The sequence below is a fragment of the Ctenocephalides felis genome, unplaced genomic scaffold (genome assembly GCF_003426905.1).
Source record: "Ctenocephalides felis isolate EL2017-DRISC unplaced genomic scaffold, ASM342690v1 CF-g0.4_SCAFFOLD_01716, whole genome shotgun sequence".
Taxonomy (NCBI): Eukaryota; Metazoa; Arthropoda; class Insecta; order Siphonaptera; family Pulicidae; genus Ctenocephalides; species Ctenocephalides felis.
Window position 1 is genome coordinate 1 of NW_020537870.1, and position 17609 is coordinate 17609.

General features: G+C 31.0%; 3 protein-coding genes across 3 annotated transcripts; all 3 read left to right on the forward strand.

The window, feature by feature from the left end:
• The first annotated feature begins 2261 nt into the window (after window positions 1-2261).
• On the forward strand, window positions 2262-3076 carry LOC113374342 (oocyte zinc finger protein XlCOF19-like). Its single transcript, XM_026614442.1, has one exon. It carries the CDS (start codon window positions 2273-2275, stop codon window positions 3074-3076), a length of 804 nt encoding a protein of 267 aa, XP_026470227.1. The 5' UTR covers window positions 2262-2272.
• A 2793-nt stretch (window positions 3077-5869) lies between these two features.
• On the forward strand, window positions 5870-7136 carry LOC113374341 (dolichyl-diphosphooligosaccharide--protein glycosyltransferase subunit 4-like). The gene is made up of 3 exons (XM_026614441.1): window positions 5870-5893; window positions 5973-6061; window positions 6966-7136. Exon 3 carries the CDS (start codon window positions 6967-6969, stop codon window positions 7069-7071), a length of 105 nt encoding a protein of 34 aa, XP_026470226.1. The 5' UTR covers window positions 5870-5893; window positions 5973-6061; window position 6966; the 3' UTR covers window positions 7072-7136.
• A 2124-nt stretch (window positions 7137-9260) lies between these two features.
• LOC113374340 (BTB/POZ domain-containing protein 10-like) lies at window positions 9261-16596 on the forward strand. The gene is made up of 6 exons (XM_026614440.1): window positions 9261-9613; window positions 9680-9986; window positions 13234-13396; window positions 13526-13723; window positions 15966-16099; window positions 16179-16596. The coding sequence occupies exons 1-6, from the start codon at window positions 9507-9509 to the stop codon at window positions 16515-16517; spliced, it is 1248 nt and encodes a 415-aa protein (XP_026470225.1). The 5' UTR covers window positions 9261-9506; the 3' UTR covers window positions 16518-16596.
• The last annotated feature ends 1013 nt before the right edge of the window (window positions 16597-17609 follow it).

The following is a 17609-nucleotide window of genomic DNA, read 5'->3' on the forward strand; positions in this document are numbered from 1 at the left end:
CTCAAAGATGAGGCATGTCGAAAAGTCTTTTCACACACTCAATTTGTGAGGTCGTTCATTAGCATGAACAATCCTGTGTACTTTTAAACAGAGTGCCTGCGAAAAAGTTTATTACATATTTTACACTCATAAGGCCGTTCACCTGAATGGGCATTCATGTGATCTTTTAAAGCACTTGTTTGGAAAAATCCTTTAGCACATATTTCACAAGTATAAGGAGCATCCTGGGTGTGGATACGCATATGCATTTTCAAGTTTTTCTTTGGCTGTAGGCCTTGTTGCATATGTCACATTTGTGGTGGTTGTTTTCTGGAATGAATACGCTTGTGTGCCTCTAAATAAGCAGAGTGGGTGAAGGATTTATTACAAATTCACAACCGTAAGGTCGTCCAGTTGTGTGGATTCGAATGTGATTTGATAAGCTTCCTGAATGTTTGAAGCTTTTGTTGCAAGTTTCACATTTATAAGGCCGTTCTTCGGTGTGACCGACCATGTGTTTTTTAAAGTATCCAGGTGGGCGTAAGCTTTATTGCAAATTTCACATTTATGAGGTAATTCATCAGAATGTAGAGGTTCATGCCTTTTTAAATGAGCTAGACGATTGATGTTTTGTTACAGATGTCACACTTATAAGGACGTTCTCCTGTGTGAGTCCTCATGTGCAGTATGAATTCACTTGGAAATTTAAATAATTTATTACACTGTTCACACGTAAGAGAGCACGTGCTTCAACATGTGTTAACATATGAACAGATAACGTATTTGAACATGCAAAGACCTTATCACAGTATTTACATTTCATGTCTGTATGAGAAGCCATATGAGTCGATAGTTCATTAGAAATTGAGAATGTTTGATCACAAACTCCACATGTAATGATCTTTGGGTAAAAGAAGATTCTTGTTTGATTCCTTCTTCCATTGTTACTTCAAAGTTCATCAGTGTTTCTAAGGGTATTTCATCGTCACTCAAGTCATGTAATTGTGGCTTAGTAGCAGAGTATGAAACGTTATCTTCTGGAGGGTCATTTTAACTTTCTGGTCATTTTTTTGTTCAGACATGTTTATTTGAAATTCAATTAGTAGGTTGACTATTTTAAATTCAATTATTTACCATCACGTCATACATCAGTGTCTATTTTTAACACAATCCTATTTTTATAAATTTATAAACGAAAATATATATATATTTAAACACAATGATTAGTTTATAAATTTATTCATCATTTTATTAAAAATTACTATTTTTATTAATTAATTTATATTTAGATGAAATTTTTTGATCAGTCATTTTGTGGAACTGTCAAACATGGCCCCTAGGCGCAAAATATACGGAATTTGAATTTGAAATTAACTAAGTATTTATTTTTAATACAATCTTATATTTAATAAATTATAAAACAAATATATATATTTGAACGCAATGATTAGTTTACAAATTTATTGATTATTTTAATAAAAATTACTATTTTATTAATTAATTATTTAATTAATTTATATTTAGATGAAGTTTTTTGATCTGTCATTTTGTGGAACTATCAAACATGGCGCCCCTAGGCGCAAATATATGAAATTTGAATTGAAATTAACCAAGTATCTATTTTTAATACAATCTTTATTTAATAAATTTATAAACAAAAATATATTTTAAACGCAATAATAATTATAAATTTATTAATTATTTATAATAAAATATTACTATTTTTATTAATTAATTTATATTTACTGTCATTTTGTGGAACTGTCAAACATGGCGCCCTTAGGCGCGAAACATGTGGAATTTGAATTTGAAATTACTAACTAACTGTGATCATTTGTTACTCTTTAAATTTCAATAAATTTAAAATATAGTTATAGAGAATATATATTACAATTTATATTTAACTTATATCCTATTATAAAGTTTTATATGTAGTTAATATTCTTTTATTAATTCACTTTAGAGCAATACCAACACTATTAAATTTGTACTTCCAACGGATATGAAGTTTAATAAGGAATAATAATTAAATGAAAAAAATTTGAATAAAGATAAAAGAAATTGCATTTTTATTTTTTGCTACAAGGTTCTAGACATTTAAAAAAATATATAATATATTATATTTTATGTTTCCGGCATGTTGAAATACACGCCATGTTTGATAGTTTTGGTAAAATGTCAAAATTGTCTAAAAGAGTTATATTTATTTATTTACATATTTATTTATTTTGTATCAGTATTTATTATTTCAATTACTAATTCATATCCTATTCACCAGAAATAAATATATAAGATGTCTGATGAAGACGATTCGCCTGTTAAAAATGAACCAGTTGAGTATTCTATAGAAGAAAATGAAGTTGATGAAGAAGATACAAACAATGATGAAGATACACAATTAGAAGTCGATCAAGCAGCAATTAGACCATCAGTATTCATTCTAGAATACGAAATCAAAGAAACCATTGATGATAAAACCCAAAGCATAAAAAAATCATTCAAATGCAGCACCTGCCTAAAAGAATTCAAACGCTTCTACAACCTATCCCAACACATGTCAATTCACAAAGCAGGCGAATTATTAAAATGTCCATTCTGCAGCAAATCATTCACCATGCTAAGTCGGTTAATAAGACACCGTTTAACCCACACAGGTGAAAGACGTTACATTTGCACAACCTGCAATAAAGCTTTTGTAGACTCCAGCAATTTAGCCAAACATGCACGGATACACACAGGTGAACGACCTTTTAAATGCCAGAATTGTCCTAAAGCCTTCACAGATTCCAGTAGCTTAGTTTCTCATATAAGAACGCACACAGGGGAACGACCGTACGTATGTGAAATATGTAAGAAGTCTTTTAATCAGTCCAGTCATTTGACCAGGCATAAAAGGACACATGCGGCTGGGAATATGTTTGAGTGCTCATATTGTAATGCTACGTTTTCACAACCGGGGTATTTATTGAGGCACATTCAGACACATTCGGGGACAAATCAAGTCCGGTCCTTTAGTTTAAATGGGGACCAAGGGGTAAATGAAAGCGGGCCCCTTGGTTTTCTTGGGGTCAGGGGCAAGAGAATGGTGGAGGGGTGAATGGAAGCTTGTCTATTGATTACCTTGGGGATATGGGGCAAAAGAAAAGTGATGGGACAAATGAAAGCTTGTCTGTTGGTTTTCTTGGGACATGGGGCAAAAGAAAAGTGATGGAATAAATGAAAGCTTGTCTGTTGGTTTTCTTGGGGTCAAAGGACAAGAGAAAAGCAGAGGGACAAATGAAAACTTGTCTCTTGGTTTTCTTGGGGTCAAGGCGCAAGAGAAAAGCAGAGGGACAAATGAAGGCTTACCTCTTGGTTTCTTGGGGTCAAGGGGCAAGAGAAAAGCAAAGAGACAAATGGAAGCTTGTCTGTAGGTTTACTTGGGGGCAAGAAGCAAGAGAATAATGGAGGGGCGAATGGTAGCTTGTCACTTGGTTATCTTGGGGCCAGGGGGCAAGAGTACACCGGAGGAGTGAATGGAAGCTGGTCACTTGGTTTTCTTGGGCTCAAGGGGCAAGAGAATATCAGAGGGGTCAATGGAAGCTTATCACTTGGTTTCCTTGGGGTCAAGGAGCAAGAGAATAGTAGATTGACAAATGGAGGTCTGTCTCTTGATTTTTTTAAGGGCAAAGCACAAGAGAAATGCGGGGGGATGTTGCCTCTTTGTTTTCCTGGGAATAAGGGACAAGATAAAAGCAAAGAGGTGAATAAAAACTTGCACCCTGGTGTTCCTGGGGACAAGGAACAAGAGAAAAGTGGAGGGACAAATGTAACATTGTCCCTTGGTTTTCCTGGGGATAAAGGGCAAGACAAAAGCAAAGAGATGAATAAAAACATGAACCCCAGTGTCCCTGGGAACAAGGGACAAGATAAAAGCAAAGAGATGAATAAAAACTTGCTCCCTGGTGTTTCTGGGGACAAGATAAAAGAGATGAATAAAAACTTGATTCCTGGTGTTCCTCAGGGCAAGGGAGAGACAAATGAACTGTGGCCTCTTGGCTTTCTTGGGGACAAGGCACAAGAGAAAAGCAGGGGGACAAACAAAATGTTATCTCTTGGTGTTCCTGGGGATAAGGGACAAAAGAAAAGCAGGGGGACAAATAAAAACTTGCTCCTCGGTGTTTCTGAGGACAGGGGGCAAAAGAAAAGCAGAAAGTCAAATAAAAACTTGTCCTTTGGTGTTCCTGGGGACAAGGGGCAGAGAAACAGAAGGTTGAGTTGAAAGTGTGATGAGTAAAAATAGATTTTAAAGACTGATTTGTGTTTAATGAAGTCGAGTTAGAAAATGCTTTCAGTTGCAAGTGTAAAGAGTGATGTAAGATTATGAATGATATTATGTTAAAGATATTGATGAAAATGAAGAAAATAATGAGATGAAGCCAGCTGGACTGTAAAAAGTGTATATGTGATTTTTCAATTATAATCGACTAAAAACGCAATGGTTTAATAGATTTGAAATGATAAGGAATAACATAACTTCCAATTGAAATTGTTGGAAAAAAGACAATTAAGTAAAAGGTGTGAGTATTAAAATTCTGTGAGTGCATGGAAAGACTAGACTGTAAAAAGTATATATGTGATTATTCTATTACGATCAAACAAAAAATAAAGGTTTAATAGATCTTAAATGAAAAATAATTTATAATTTATTGAATAATATAATTTATATGTGAACATCAAGATGGTTGTTGTGCAAAATTATTCATAGATATAATAAAATGAATAATAAACAGTTGGTTATTAAAAGCCAAAATATATTTATTTTTTATGCAATAATTTTGAGACTTATCTTCAAAAAACAAGTAAAATTTTAGGAATAAAATACCTTTAAAAAACCATCAGATAGTATTGTTTGGGTGATCTTTAAGACGACTTTTGTACTTGTTTGAATGAGTTTATTTTATTGTATACTGTACTCAAAAAATATTCATTTATTATAAAAAAATGTAAAGTATTGAGATTGGCACATCAAGCAATTGGCACATTTGTGTATTATTTTATATATACATAATATGTATTACAATTATTATTATTTTTGTAATATAATTGTTTACCGTATGATAATTAATGCTTGATTGTTATAAATTTATAGGTTTTTATATTTCAAGCAGAGCAATATATAATTTAAAATTCATTAATTGAATTACTAGATTTAATATTTGTTTTAAATTATTTATTTTATAAATAAATATACAAAATCAAATTATCCTGCCAGCATGTGTAATGGATTATTATTAATGCTTGATTCTTAAAAATCTTTGTAGGTTTTTATGTATCAAGCTGCGAGATGTAAAATTTAAAATTTATTGATTGAATTACTAGATTTAATATCTGTTATAAATTATTATTTATTTTATAAATAAATATACAAAAATCAAATTTTTCTGGCAGCATGTGTAAAGGATAACAGCATCTTTGAATATGTTATGTTTTTTTTATTTATATTATCTATATTGTTTTTAAGTTAATAATAAATAAAATATAACATATTTATGCTTTAAATTAATCTGTTTTTAAGAAAAAACTAATGTTTTTATTAATCTATAACGTTTTTTTTAAATGAAACTCTTCAAAATTGTTTAGAAAACATTTGCAAATTGTCTGAAAATATTTTAGATTGTCTGATTAAAAATGTAGTAAATGATTTGAAAGTCTTATAGATCCACTAAAAATGCTGTAGATTGTTCAAAAATAATGTAATTTGCCCAAAACGGTTACAAATTTAAATTTTCCCTAATGTTATAAATTTCAAATTTCCCTCCCAAAGTTAACTTCTCTATTTTGACGTTTCATTTTTTCAAATCTGGCAACACTGATGACGCCAACTGACAGATGACACGACACTCATCTAGAAGTTTTCATATAAATATACAAGGTATTTGTGTAATTTATATATTTATTTCTACTTGTAGATATAGCAAATTTTTATTATAATTTAAAAATTTATCTTTTAGCTTTTAGCAAGTGCAATCGTCATTGCTACAGGACAATTGTGTAAATAGATATTTGTAAATTTGTTGGCGAACTGATAAGGATTCTGCAAGTAAGGATAAATACAGTTAAAAAATACTACAGGGTGTTTCAAAAAATGTTTTACCACTTTGAACTTCCATAGAAAATTTATTTACCGTTCTACAAAGTTAAATTTTAGGAAAATAGACAGCTGAAAATTCAATGTAAATGAAATATAAATAGCAAATCTTATACTGTTCAAATTGGTGACCTGCAGCATCAATACAATTCTTAGTACGAGTCACCACTGATTCTGTATATTGTATCAAAACGTCCAATGAGATTTCTCTACACGCTGCTTGAATCTCTTAGATAAAACTAAAATAGTTTAAAGTGTGTATATATTTTTTTGAAGCACTCGGTATTATTATTTCTTAGCATTTTATTATTATATAATAGTATTAATTTAGGATTATATATGATCAGACAACGTAGGATTTGTATATAACTTGATATGCTATTATATCAAACTTTCTTTTCGAAACAAGCATATTTGAGTAAACTTCTAGCAATATGTTAAATAAATTCTATCTCTCATGAATATATCATAAACATAATCCAATAGCATTTTAAATTCACTTAGTTTAGTATTATATATGATTAGACACTGAAGCATTTTCCAGGAAATTTGTAAGCTTAATTTAAGGCTATTTCTTTCAAATAATGCAAATTTCAATAAGCATTGTCTATTACATTTACATCGTTATCTAAATCCACTCTTAGTGTCTTTGTCTGTAATGTTTATAATGAGCCCTTTTCAAAAGTCTTCAAAAGTATGATATATGATTACGCAGTGTTGAACTATGGTGCAGGATTTGTCTTATTTTTTAATAAGAGACTTATTTTTTGTTTCTCACATTCACATCATCAGCTAAATCTACTCTCAGTGTCTTTGTCTATAATATTTACAATAAATCCTTTATTTTTTGTTTCAGAATGATCACAGACGTTCAACTGGCTATATTCTCCAACATTCTGGGGGTTTCTTTATTCCTCCTAGTTGTCTTATACCATTACATCAATGCAAACTTTTCAAAGTAGATTTTATATAAATATATAATGGAATGAATGAAGACATCAGATGTAATGCTATATATATTATGAAAGAACGAATAAATGGTTTTCTAAAGTAATGAGTGGTTTGGTTTCAATTATTATACACATATAAATACAGTAAGACTGTACTGTTTAATGAAACGCTTCATTTAAGAAGTTTTTTTTATTTTAGCCCAATGATTCTTCTAATACTATTGTGGAACTTAGTGAAACAAATCATCAGTTTAGATGATATAAATGTGAAAATTTTAATATAAATACAGTAAGACTGTGCTGTTTGTTCATCACTGCTTCATTTAAAAAGCTTTTTATTTCAGCCTGAAGATTCTTCTAATTCTATTGTGGAACTTAGTAAAACAAATCAGTTAAGAAGATATAAATGTGAAAGTTTTATTACAAATACAGTAAGACTGTACTGTTTGTTCATCACTGCTTCATTTAAAAAGCTTTTTATTTCAGTCTGAAGATTCTTCTAGTTCTATTGTGGAACTTAGTGAAACAAATCAGTTAAGATGATTTAAATGTGAAAGTTTTAATATAAATACAGTAAGACTGTACTGTTTGTTCATCACTGCTTCATTTAAAAAGCATTTTATTTCAGTCCGAAGATTCTTCTAGTTCTATTGTGGAACTAAGTGAAACAAATCAGTTTAGATGATATAAATGTGGAAATTTTCATATAAATACAGTAAGACTGTACTTTTGTTCATCACTGCTTCATTTGAAAAGCTTCTCATTTTAGCCCGAAGATTCTTCTAATTCTATTGTGGAATTTCGTGAAATAAATCAGTTTAGATGATATAAATGTGAAAATTTTAATATAAATACAGTAAGACTGTACTATTTGTTCATCACTGCTTTATTTAAAAAGTTTTTTATTTCAGCCCGATGATTCTTCTAATTCTATAGTGGAACTTAGTGCAACAAATCAGTTAAGATGATATAAATGTGAAAATTTTGCTATAAATACAGTAAGACTGTACTATTTGTTCATCACTGCTTCATTTAAAAAACTTTTTATTTCAGCCCGAAGATTTTTCTAGTTCTATTGTGGAACTTTGTGAAACAAATCAGTCTAGATGATATAAATGTGAAAGATTTACAAGAAATAGTTTAAAAAAAACATCTAGTCTGAAGAAGTTAACTGAGCAATAAAAAAATATAAACGATAATGGTAGTAATTTTAAAGAAAGCAAAGTTAACATCGTAGTAACTGAAATTATAAACAGAATTTGTTTGGAGATAGATACAGACCTTAGATGATTCATTTATAAAATATGATTTCTCATAATATTTTTAGTCATTCAAGTTCACAAAATTATTGATATTGAGTTGTGCTATTTGCGGTTTTATTACTTATTAAATTATGCATACTTCATATTAATTTTCTTTTATTTGATGTATTGATTGCATTAAAGACTTTATATATGAATTGATAATAATATATAAAAAATTATCTAATTAATATTAGTAACATAACATAAAAATATTTTCTGGATATTATATTATTTATTATATTTATAATATTAATTCAGGTCAATTTTTATTATATATTAAATACTAAATTTGGGATAAAATAAACTAGGAATATATCGTATTCTAATATTGTCTAGGAAAATAAATATAATTAAATAATAAATGAGTAACCTAAACGATTTCAAAATTCCCGCAAAATATTTGACAGTTTTCACCATTTTGAATCAATTTTAAACTGTCAAGTTAGGAAATAATTTTTGTAATAAACCACTTTGCCACTTATTTAGTGTCGTTTTAAATAGTTAATAAAATAGTATTAAGATAAAACGGATTAATTACAATAAAATCTTAAATTTCCTAGTGCTCCATCAATAAAAATGTTTTTGTCACCCCGGTTAAACTTATCATTGTGCAAGTTTTAATTATTTTTTAATGACGTTTTGATTTTTTTCGTGTTAATAAACTTATGTTAGATGAAGGTTAATATTGTTTTTCGAAGAATGCTTATGTTTGTGTTTTATTTGTGTATTTTATAAATATTTTAATCAATTTTAAAAATCCCGCCTACTAAACTTGACAGTTCCCGCCATCTTGAACTAATTCTAAACTGTCAAATTAAGAAAGAATTTTTGTATCAAATCACAAATTTAGTGCTTTTGTGTCATTTCACACATTTATTAATACAATTTTAAGTTAAAATTTACTAAAAACGCTAAAATACTTGTTGTTTATGGTGCTCCAACAATAGAAAATGATTTTCTCTCGGTTTAACTTGTCAATCTGGACTTAATATTGTACAAGTCCCAAATGTTTTTTTAAATTTCCAAACGCCTATAATGTTTTAATTACTCTCTAATAGATAAACATAAATTGGATAAAGCACGGCACTGTTTTTCAAAAAGTGCCTGTGCTTTATTTGTTTGAATAAACCATCCTGGGCAAAAATGTCCGGAGGCCCTTCGAAGGATCGTTTCTATTACCACGATAGCAGCAGCGATACAGATCACGAAAGTGAAGAAAGGAGGGCCAGAGTCTACAAAAATCGCCTGGGGTAGGTAATAAATACTTTAATCAATACACAAATCCCATTTTTACAACTTTCACTTGTCCATTTCAGTCGTCTCCAAGATTCTGAAATACCAACAAGCAAATCTAATCTCAAACACCCTACAGGCCCCAAACAAATGAGCGTGTTACAACCGTCTTCAAAGAGTCCCAATATGGCTTCAAGTACTAGTTCTCAGCCTGGAAGTTCAGGGCTCAATCAGCCTTCGAATAATGAGGATAGAGTTACATTGATCGTTGACAACACGAGGTTTATATTAGATCCTGCTTTGTTTACTGCACATCCTGATACAATGCTGGGGAGGATGTTTAGCTCGGGTCTGGAGTTTACACATCCTAATGAAAGGGGAGAGTTCAAGGTAATAAATAGACAATATATAGATACACTAGATGACCCAACAGACGTTGTCCTGTACCCACATCTACGTTTTTTTACTATCCTATACTAATATTTACCATTCAGTTAACAATAATAATTATTGTTTTTTGAATTACTATTTACACCAATATATAAGTGATGTAAAATTGAGAAGTTTGTTCATCACATGATTTTTGTTAAAAGGTATATTTTTAAAGATATTCGCAAAATACGATAAAAAACGCTAACTAGTGGGGCGCATGGCATCGTGCCTTAAGGCAAATTGCTGGAACTTTCCGTACCAAAAATTATTTTTTTTTAAAAAGATTACCATTTTTGAAAAAAATTTACTCTGAAAAATTAGATTTTTGAGAAACTATAAATTTTTGACAAAAATTTACTTTTTTTGAAAAAAAGACTTTTTGAAGAAAAGTGTATTTTGAAATATTTTGGAAATTATGAACTTTTTTTCAAAGCAATGGTACTGCTTTAACTGCATAGAGACATAATATAGAAGCGCGAAAGCGCCGCGCCGCCGTCTAACGGATAAGCATTGGTACGGAACCCATAGGAATGTAAACAAAATTTATACTTATTGTTAAAATGTTTATAAAATATCTCATAATTTGATGTGCATATGTCTAATGATCATTTTTGACCGCCAGATGGCATTTTTTTTACTTTTTTCACTAGATCTCCGAAACCGCTAGACCTGCCTTCATGAAAATTTGATCAATTCTTTATCTTGTTAATACCAGTGAAATGTTTTTACTTATTCTTTATGAATTATTCAAATCGGACGCTCCGTTCTCTTAAAAACTGAGTCACCGTTTTTGCCACTTTTTGCCTCTTATCTTCGGAATGGTTAGACCTGCCTTTGCCAAAAACTAATCAGCACGTCTCCTTATCAATACGAATCGAATGTTTTTGAATTATTCAAATCGCTTCATCCGTATTCCCAAAATCATCGACGAAAATTTGTATCCACACACATACACACACACACACATACACATACACATACACACGCACACACACATACATCCATTTTTTTTAAGGTATGCTAAAATATTCAGAAACCTCTGAAATGTAAAGATATATAAAAATTTTCATTTTCGATTTTTTTGCGATTACTATCTATATGGAAAGTTAAAAAGGAAAGAATTTTCAGTAGCCAGTAACATGAAAAGTATTTGTTTTTTTGAAAAACATTATTAAACATTTTTCTCTTCTAATTAGTTCTTTTATCCATACCCAACGTTATTTTGAAAAAAGTAAAATTGTACCACTGAGAAGAAATGTTATCCACCTGGGAAGTGGCAAAGGAGTCTAAATTATTTTAACTTTTAAACTTGAGAGTAAGGTGAACTTAACTCCAAAATTTTATGCAAATTGGAGCACAGTAAAAATATTCAGACCCAAAATGTTCCATTGACTTGAGTAAATATTCCTTATCCAACGCCAAATCTATGAATTTTTGATACAATGCAACTTCTAAATAATTTTTTGAACAAGTAAATTATTTTTGTATCGTGATTCAGTAAAGTAAGGCAAAACACGACTGCATTAGTTAAAAAAATAATAATCTGTCTAATTAATTATAAAGGGTATATTCACTGACTGTTTATGTACCAAATATATAATGTATCTTATATTATTTTAATTTTTGGCACATCTCAGCTGCTTTACGGCAATAATAATGTAGACATTACATTTTCCTTATTCATAATCATAAATATATTATATTTTAATATTGTCCTAGCCTTAGTGAATTAAAATGTTTGGCAACTGACAGCCTTAATTTGTTTTTAATGTCAAACTATGCCTCAAATATTCTCAAAGTCAAACAATGATAAGCGGTTTTTTGTAACTTTTTCCATTTATTTCTACAATATTTCTACTATATTTCTATGAATCAAAAAATCTTAGAAAATTCCCTTAAGGGGTTAGGGGTACTTGGAGGCACGAAAAAATGAGAATTTTCAGTATTTTTTTTTTGTTATTAAACGATGTTTTTTACAAAAATATTAATACGGCATTATTATACAATGTTTTGACTTGAAGTAACAAAAATTTCAGAAAAATAAAATAAATATTCCCAAAGTTATAGCTGTTTTTGTTGATCTGTTTCACGGTCCTGGCGGTGACCATCATAACTCTTTAGAGATTCATCTAAAATCAATCAAATAAAAAAAAAAATAGTTTTATAAATAGATAATCCTGGGCCTGATCAAAGGTTTTCGTTTATTTGCAAAAATTAACAAAATGGCAGCATCAGAAAAAAAAATCTAGATTTTTGGGTAAAAAATCAACAATTAATTGGTCTTAAAAAATTGAAATTTTTGAAAAAATAAAAATCCTTCGATCAGGCCCGAGTTTATTATGTATTCTAAAAGCTGTATAATTTTTATTAAAATTTACTAAGCGGTTTTTGAGTTACAGTGGTCACCGGTTCAAAAAACATAGTGTTTGAAAAAACGCGTTTAAAGTTTCACATTGGATTACTTACTTAAACCGAGTCATCTATTTCTGGGCCATATAATAGTTCATCAGTCATTGTGCAAGTTTCCAAAATTTCCATTTGCTGTTGCCTACAAAGCATTCTGGCCTCCTGAGCGTTCTCGTTGGCGCGCTGATCTGCCACTTTCACACGTGCAACATCCAATTTTTCAGCATACCAATGGGAATTATACCCACAATTATGTCCTAGGGTATCCATAATCAATATTAACGATTATGTATATGTATTCAGCAATTTGTACGATAGTAGAACTAGTATTCACGGTTTTTAGGCATATTTTTTACACTATTTCTTTGGAGCTTTCAATTTTTTCTGATTATGGATTCAATCTTGAACTACACATCTTGAAGTAAATTATCATTGCTGAGATCATCGTAAATCGGTTTAAAAGCTTTTAAAACATCAGGAGATGAGGGAGAATAATCTTGAGTATAAGTATCGAGCTTTCCACTTGCGTCAACGCGCTGGTAAGAGTCCAATAACTCAAAAAGTAATCATCGGATCAACTTGAAATTTTCAGGGAGCATTTTCAAGATATTACACTTAATGAAAATGCAAAAAAATAAAAATCGATTTTTCAAAAATTTCAAGTACCTCTAACCCCTTAACAAACTTCAGGAAGATTCATGAAAATCCGAATAATCGTTCAAGAGAATTGACCTTTCATACCCCATTACAGAAGAATTTTATATATAAGATATATGTTCCATACTATTTTTACTTTCAGGTGGCTGAGGGCATTTCTGCAATGGTTTTTCGTGCTATACTGGATTATTATAAAGGGGGCTTAATACGCTGCCCTCCTACAGTTTCTGTGCAGGAATTGAGAGAAGCTTGTGATTATCTGCTGGTGCCCTTCGATGCACAGACTGTGCGCTGTCAAAATCTTCGTAAGTCTTCCACGCGTCAATGTAAATATATAAATATAAATATAAAGGAAATACATTGACTATAAAAATAATAATTATCACAACCTTGGCATCTTATACCTTTTATTTATCTGTATTATTTTTTACCAGGTGGTTTGTTACACGAATTAAGCAATGAAGGAGCAAGATGTCAATTTGAAGTGTTTTTAGAGGAATTAATTCTACCCCTGATGGTAAATTCTGCACAGAGAGGTGACCGTGAATGTCATGTTGTTGTTTTGCTCGATGATGACTCTGTTGACTGGGACGAGGAGTACCCTCCACAAATGGGAGAAGAGTATTCGCAAAGTGAGTAAAGGATAAATATAGTATTAATGGATGTATAACAAAGGGATGCATGAATATGATAAGAGGATAAAATGATATTTATTGCTATTGATTATGGTTTGCTTATGAGTAGATAAATAAATAATTATGATTAATTGTATGGTTAATTCAAAGTCAGTTATGTTTAGAGAGATAAAAAGAGTTTATAGAATAAAAATGCTAGTTTTCTAAAAAGATTTCTAAAAAGACTAGTTGTAAGTGGCATTTTGCCTTAAAACAAGTTGCATGAACTTACTGATTTGTTTAAATAATCATCTTAATCAATAAGAAATCAATATATTAATTAACTTCCTGTAGGGTAAGTTATAGTAGTTGCAAATAAATTGAAAATGAAATTTTTTATATATATTTACGTTTCAAAGATTTCTGAACATTTTGGCATACCTTAGAAAAAATGGATGTATGTGTGTGTATGTTAGGATACAAATTTTCGTCGACGATTTCGGGAACACCGATCAACCAATATGAATAATTCAGAAATAATTCAAAAAAAAAATTCAAAGGAGGCGTGCTGATTAGTTTTTGGAGAAGGCAGGTCTAGCCGTTTCGAAGATACGGGGCAAAAAGTGCCAAAAACAGTAACTCAGTTTTTAAGAGAACGGAACGTCCGATTTTAATAATTCAAAAAGCATTTTACTTGTATTGACAAGATGAAGAACTGATTAAATTTTTGGGGAGGCAGGTCTAGCGGTTATGTAATTTAAGTTCTAAAAATGTCATTTGGTGGTCAAAAATGTTTATTGGACTTATGCACATCAAATTGTCAGATATTTTATAGAGATTTTAATAATGTGTACACATTTTGTGTAATTTTTTTTGGGTTCCGTACCAAGAATTTTAATTACGATACAGGAAGTTCCAGAAATTTGCCTTAAGGCACGATGCCATGCACCCCACTAGTTTATGAATGATTTATAAATATACCATGTTGCTTTGGAGCAATATAATGTGGTGAAAAACTATTGCTGATTATTTATTTTTGTACAATTTTTTTACACATTACTGAAAAACGAACATGTACCTAATTTATGCACGGAGTGTTTTCTGAAAGCAAGGCCGAATAGTCTAAGTTTTAATTAAATTTTATAATTGAGCCACTTATAATCGTAGGACTATAATATTTTAGTATGTTCATTAAGACCAGGTTCCAAGTATTATTAAATTCTTCGGATTACAAAGAACTGGTTTGGCCAACCTTAGTCAAAAACTAATCAGCAATTCCCAATTTTTTTTTTAATTACTATTTAATTATTAGTTGTTTACAAATTAATAGATACCACCAGTGGCGTATCTACTAGTGCTATATAATAATAAAAAAAAAACTGAAAACAAAAGCGAAAAAAAAAACAATAAAATGTAGTAAAATGAAAGTATTATAGTGAATTAAACTATATTAGGTCTCCAGGTATTTTTCTTTTAAGCCTGGTCAGGTGGCATTCCTGGTATACACGAAATGCAAGTTGGTTAGAATGGACGTCTATTCTGCTTTTATAATTGTTGGCAACTATAGTTATATGTTAATAATATTATCTTTCGAATTTGATTTTTCAAATTTCAATTTCCATTCAGAATTTTTGGTTAAAATGTGGACAAAAAAGTTGCGCTTTTCTGCTAATTCGATTCGATGATAGGCACATGTGCTGATTAGTTTTTGGCAAAGGCAGGTTCAGCCGTTTCGGAGATACGGAGCAAAGAGTGCAGAAAATAGAAATCGAGTTTTTAAGAGAACGGAGTATCCGATTTGAATGATCCAAATTCAATTTGTAATGATGGCGAGAAGTGGTTATTAGTTTTTGGAAAAGGCAGGACCAGTCGTTTTGGAGATACGGAGATAAATGTGCAAAAAATAGCAGTTTTTGAGAGAACTAAGCATCCGATTTGAATGATTCAAAAAACGGGAAAAGAATTTTGTTTTCATTTTTTTTTAATTTTCAATTATTTAATTTAAATTTATTTTAAATTATATTATTTTAAAATTAAATTTTAAATGCTGTAATTTAAGTTACAGCATTTAAAATAATCTATTTGAAAACATTTAATATTCCTCGAATATTTCATTATGGTACGGGAAGTTCCAGCAATTTGCCTCAAGGCACGATGCCATACACCATTGGCCATTTATTGCATTTGATTATTATTTGCTTTACTAATTATGGTGATTAATTTATACAAATTATTTTAATCTCTCCTTTTCCTTTTTCAGCTGTGCTGAGCACTGCCATGTATCGTTTCTTCAAATATATCGAGAACAGGGATGTAGCCAAGCAAGTACTGAAGGAACGAGGATTGAAAAAGATTCGATTGGGCATTGAAGGCTATCCAACATATAAAGAGAAGGTAAAAAATTACTTTTATAAGAGAATTTAAATTTTGACACCATAATCATCTTCACCATCATCTATCCTTTATCCACCAGGTTAAGAAGCGTCCAGGCGGCCGCCCCGAGGTCATCTACAACTACGTGCAACGCCCCTTCATCCACATGTCTTGGGAAAAGGAGGAGGCCAAAAGCCGCCACGTCGACTTCCAGTGTGTCAAATCCAAATCGGTCACCAATCTAGCGGAGGCTACGGCCGATCCTGTTCTAGAATTGGACGCCGATGGTAACTTCGTGGCCGTCAACGTCAATCCTCCAATGGAGAGGGTTGGCCAGGAGCAGGACGACGGAGTTGCTGGACTGTATCAGGTGGAATTTGATGGAGCAGGAGCGGGGGGAGGAGTTGGTGGTGCTGGACAGGGTGGTGATGGTGTTTGATGATGGAGGATGGAAGTGGATGGGGATGACGGAGATGGAGAGGAAAGGGCGGGAGGGATTGTTGATATGTTGAGGAGGATCAGTGGTGAGTAGATGATTTATTAGTATTTGTAGTGTAACATTTAAATTGGTTGGTTAAGATGAATGATATATGAGAAAGATTTATGCAAAATTGAAGTATCTACAATATTGCCCATTACCACACTGCCCTAAAATAGCTTGTTTATTAAATCTTCAATAAGTATTCAAAATGTGTTCAGAGAACTTTTGCACATATAAACAATTTACTCTATTATAGCACCAAGAAATCCTATTACAATTAAATTGTAGTCAAAATATTTGTTTTTACTTTCCGAGGGAGAAATTTATGTTTTCATCAAAAAATCCGATTTGCCAATTTTAAGTTTTCTCGACGTTTCAAGCCATTCTGAATCGAATGAGACCAAATTTGGAAAAAGTATGTGTGTATCTGTATGTGTGTGCGTGTATGTGAACAAATTTTGCCGTAAATCGACGTTTTCTCAAAAACGGCTGGACCGATTTCAAAAATTTAAAAGCCATTCGATGTATCTCGATGAGGACTATCGTTTGTCGGTTTGGCGCTACGATAGGACAAGCCGTTTCTTTGTAAATCGCAGAAAAGTAAAAAAAAATCGTCCACGTTTTAGCCCGCAATTCTGAATCGATTATGAAAATTCAAAAACCGCGCTGATTAGTTTTTGGTAGAGATCGGCCGGGCTATTTTCTTGTAATAAAGTATTAAAAAAATTTTTTCGACGATTTTTGTTATTATTTTTTTGACGGTAGATACCATAGTCTTCTAGATCATACTAAAATATTACGGCCGTACGACAACTCGTTTAACTTTAAAAATTTGTCAAAGTTTGCAAAAATTGGTATCGTTTTTTTGGCATTTGTCAGAATTAGACCATTCATCGACGTTTTCTCAACAACGCCTGAACCGATTTCAGAAATTTGAAAGCCATTTGATGCATCTCAATGAGGACTATCGTTTGTCAGATTTGTGAGACGATCTGCCCAGCCGTTTCTTTGTAATCTGAAAAATAGTGTTAAACTTTTCGTCCACATTTA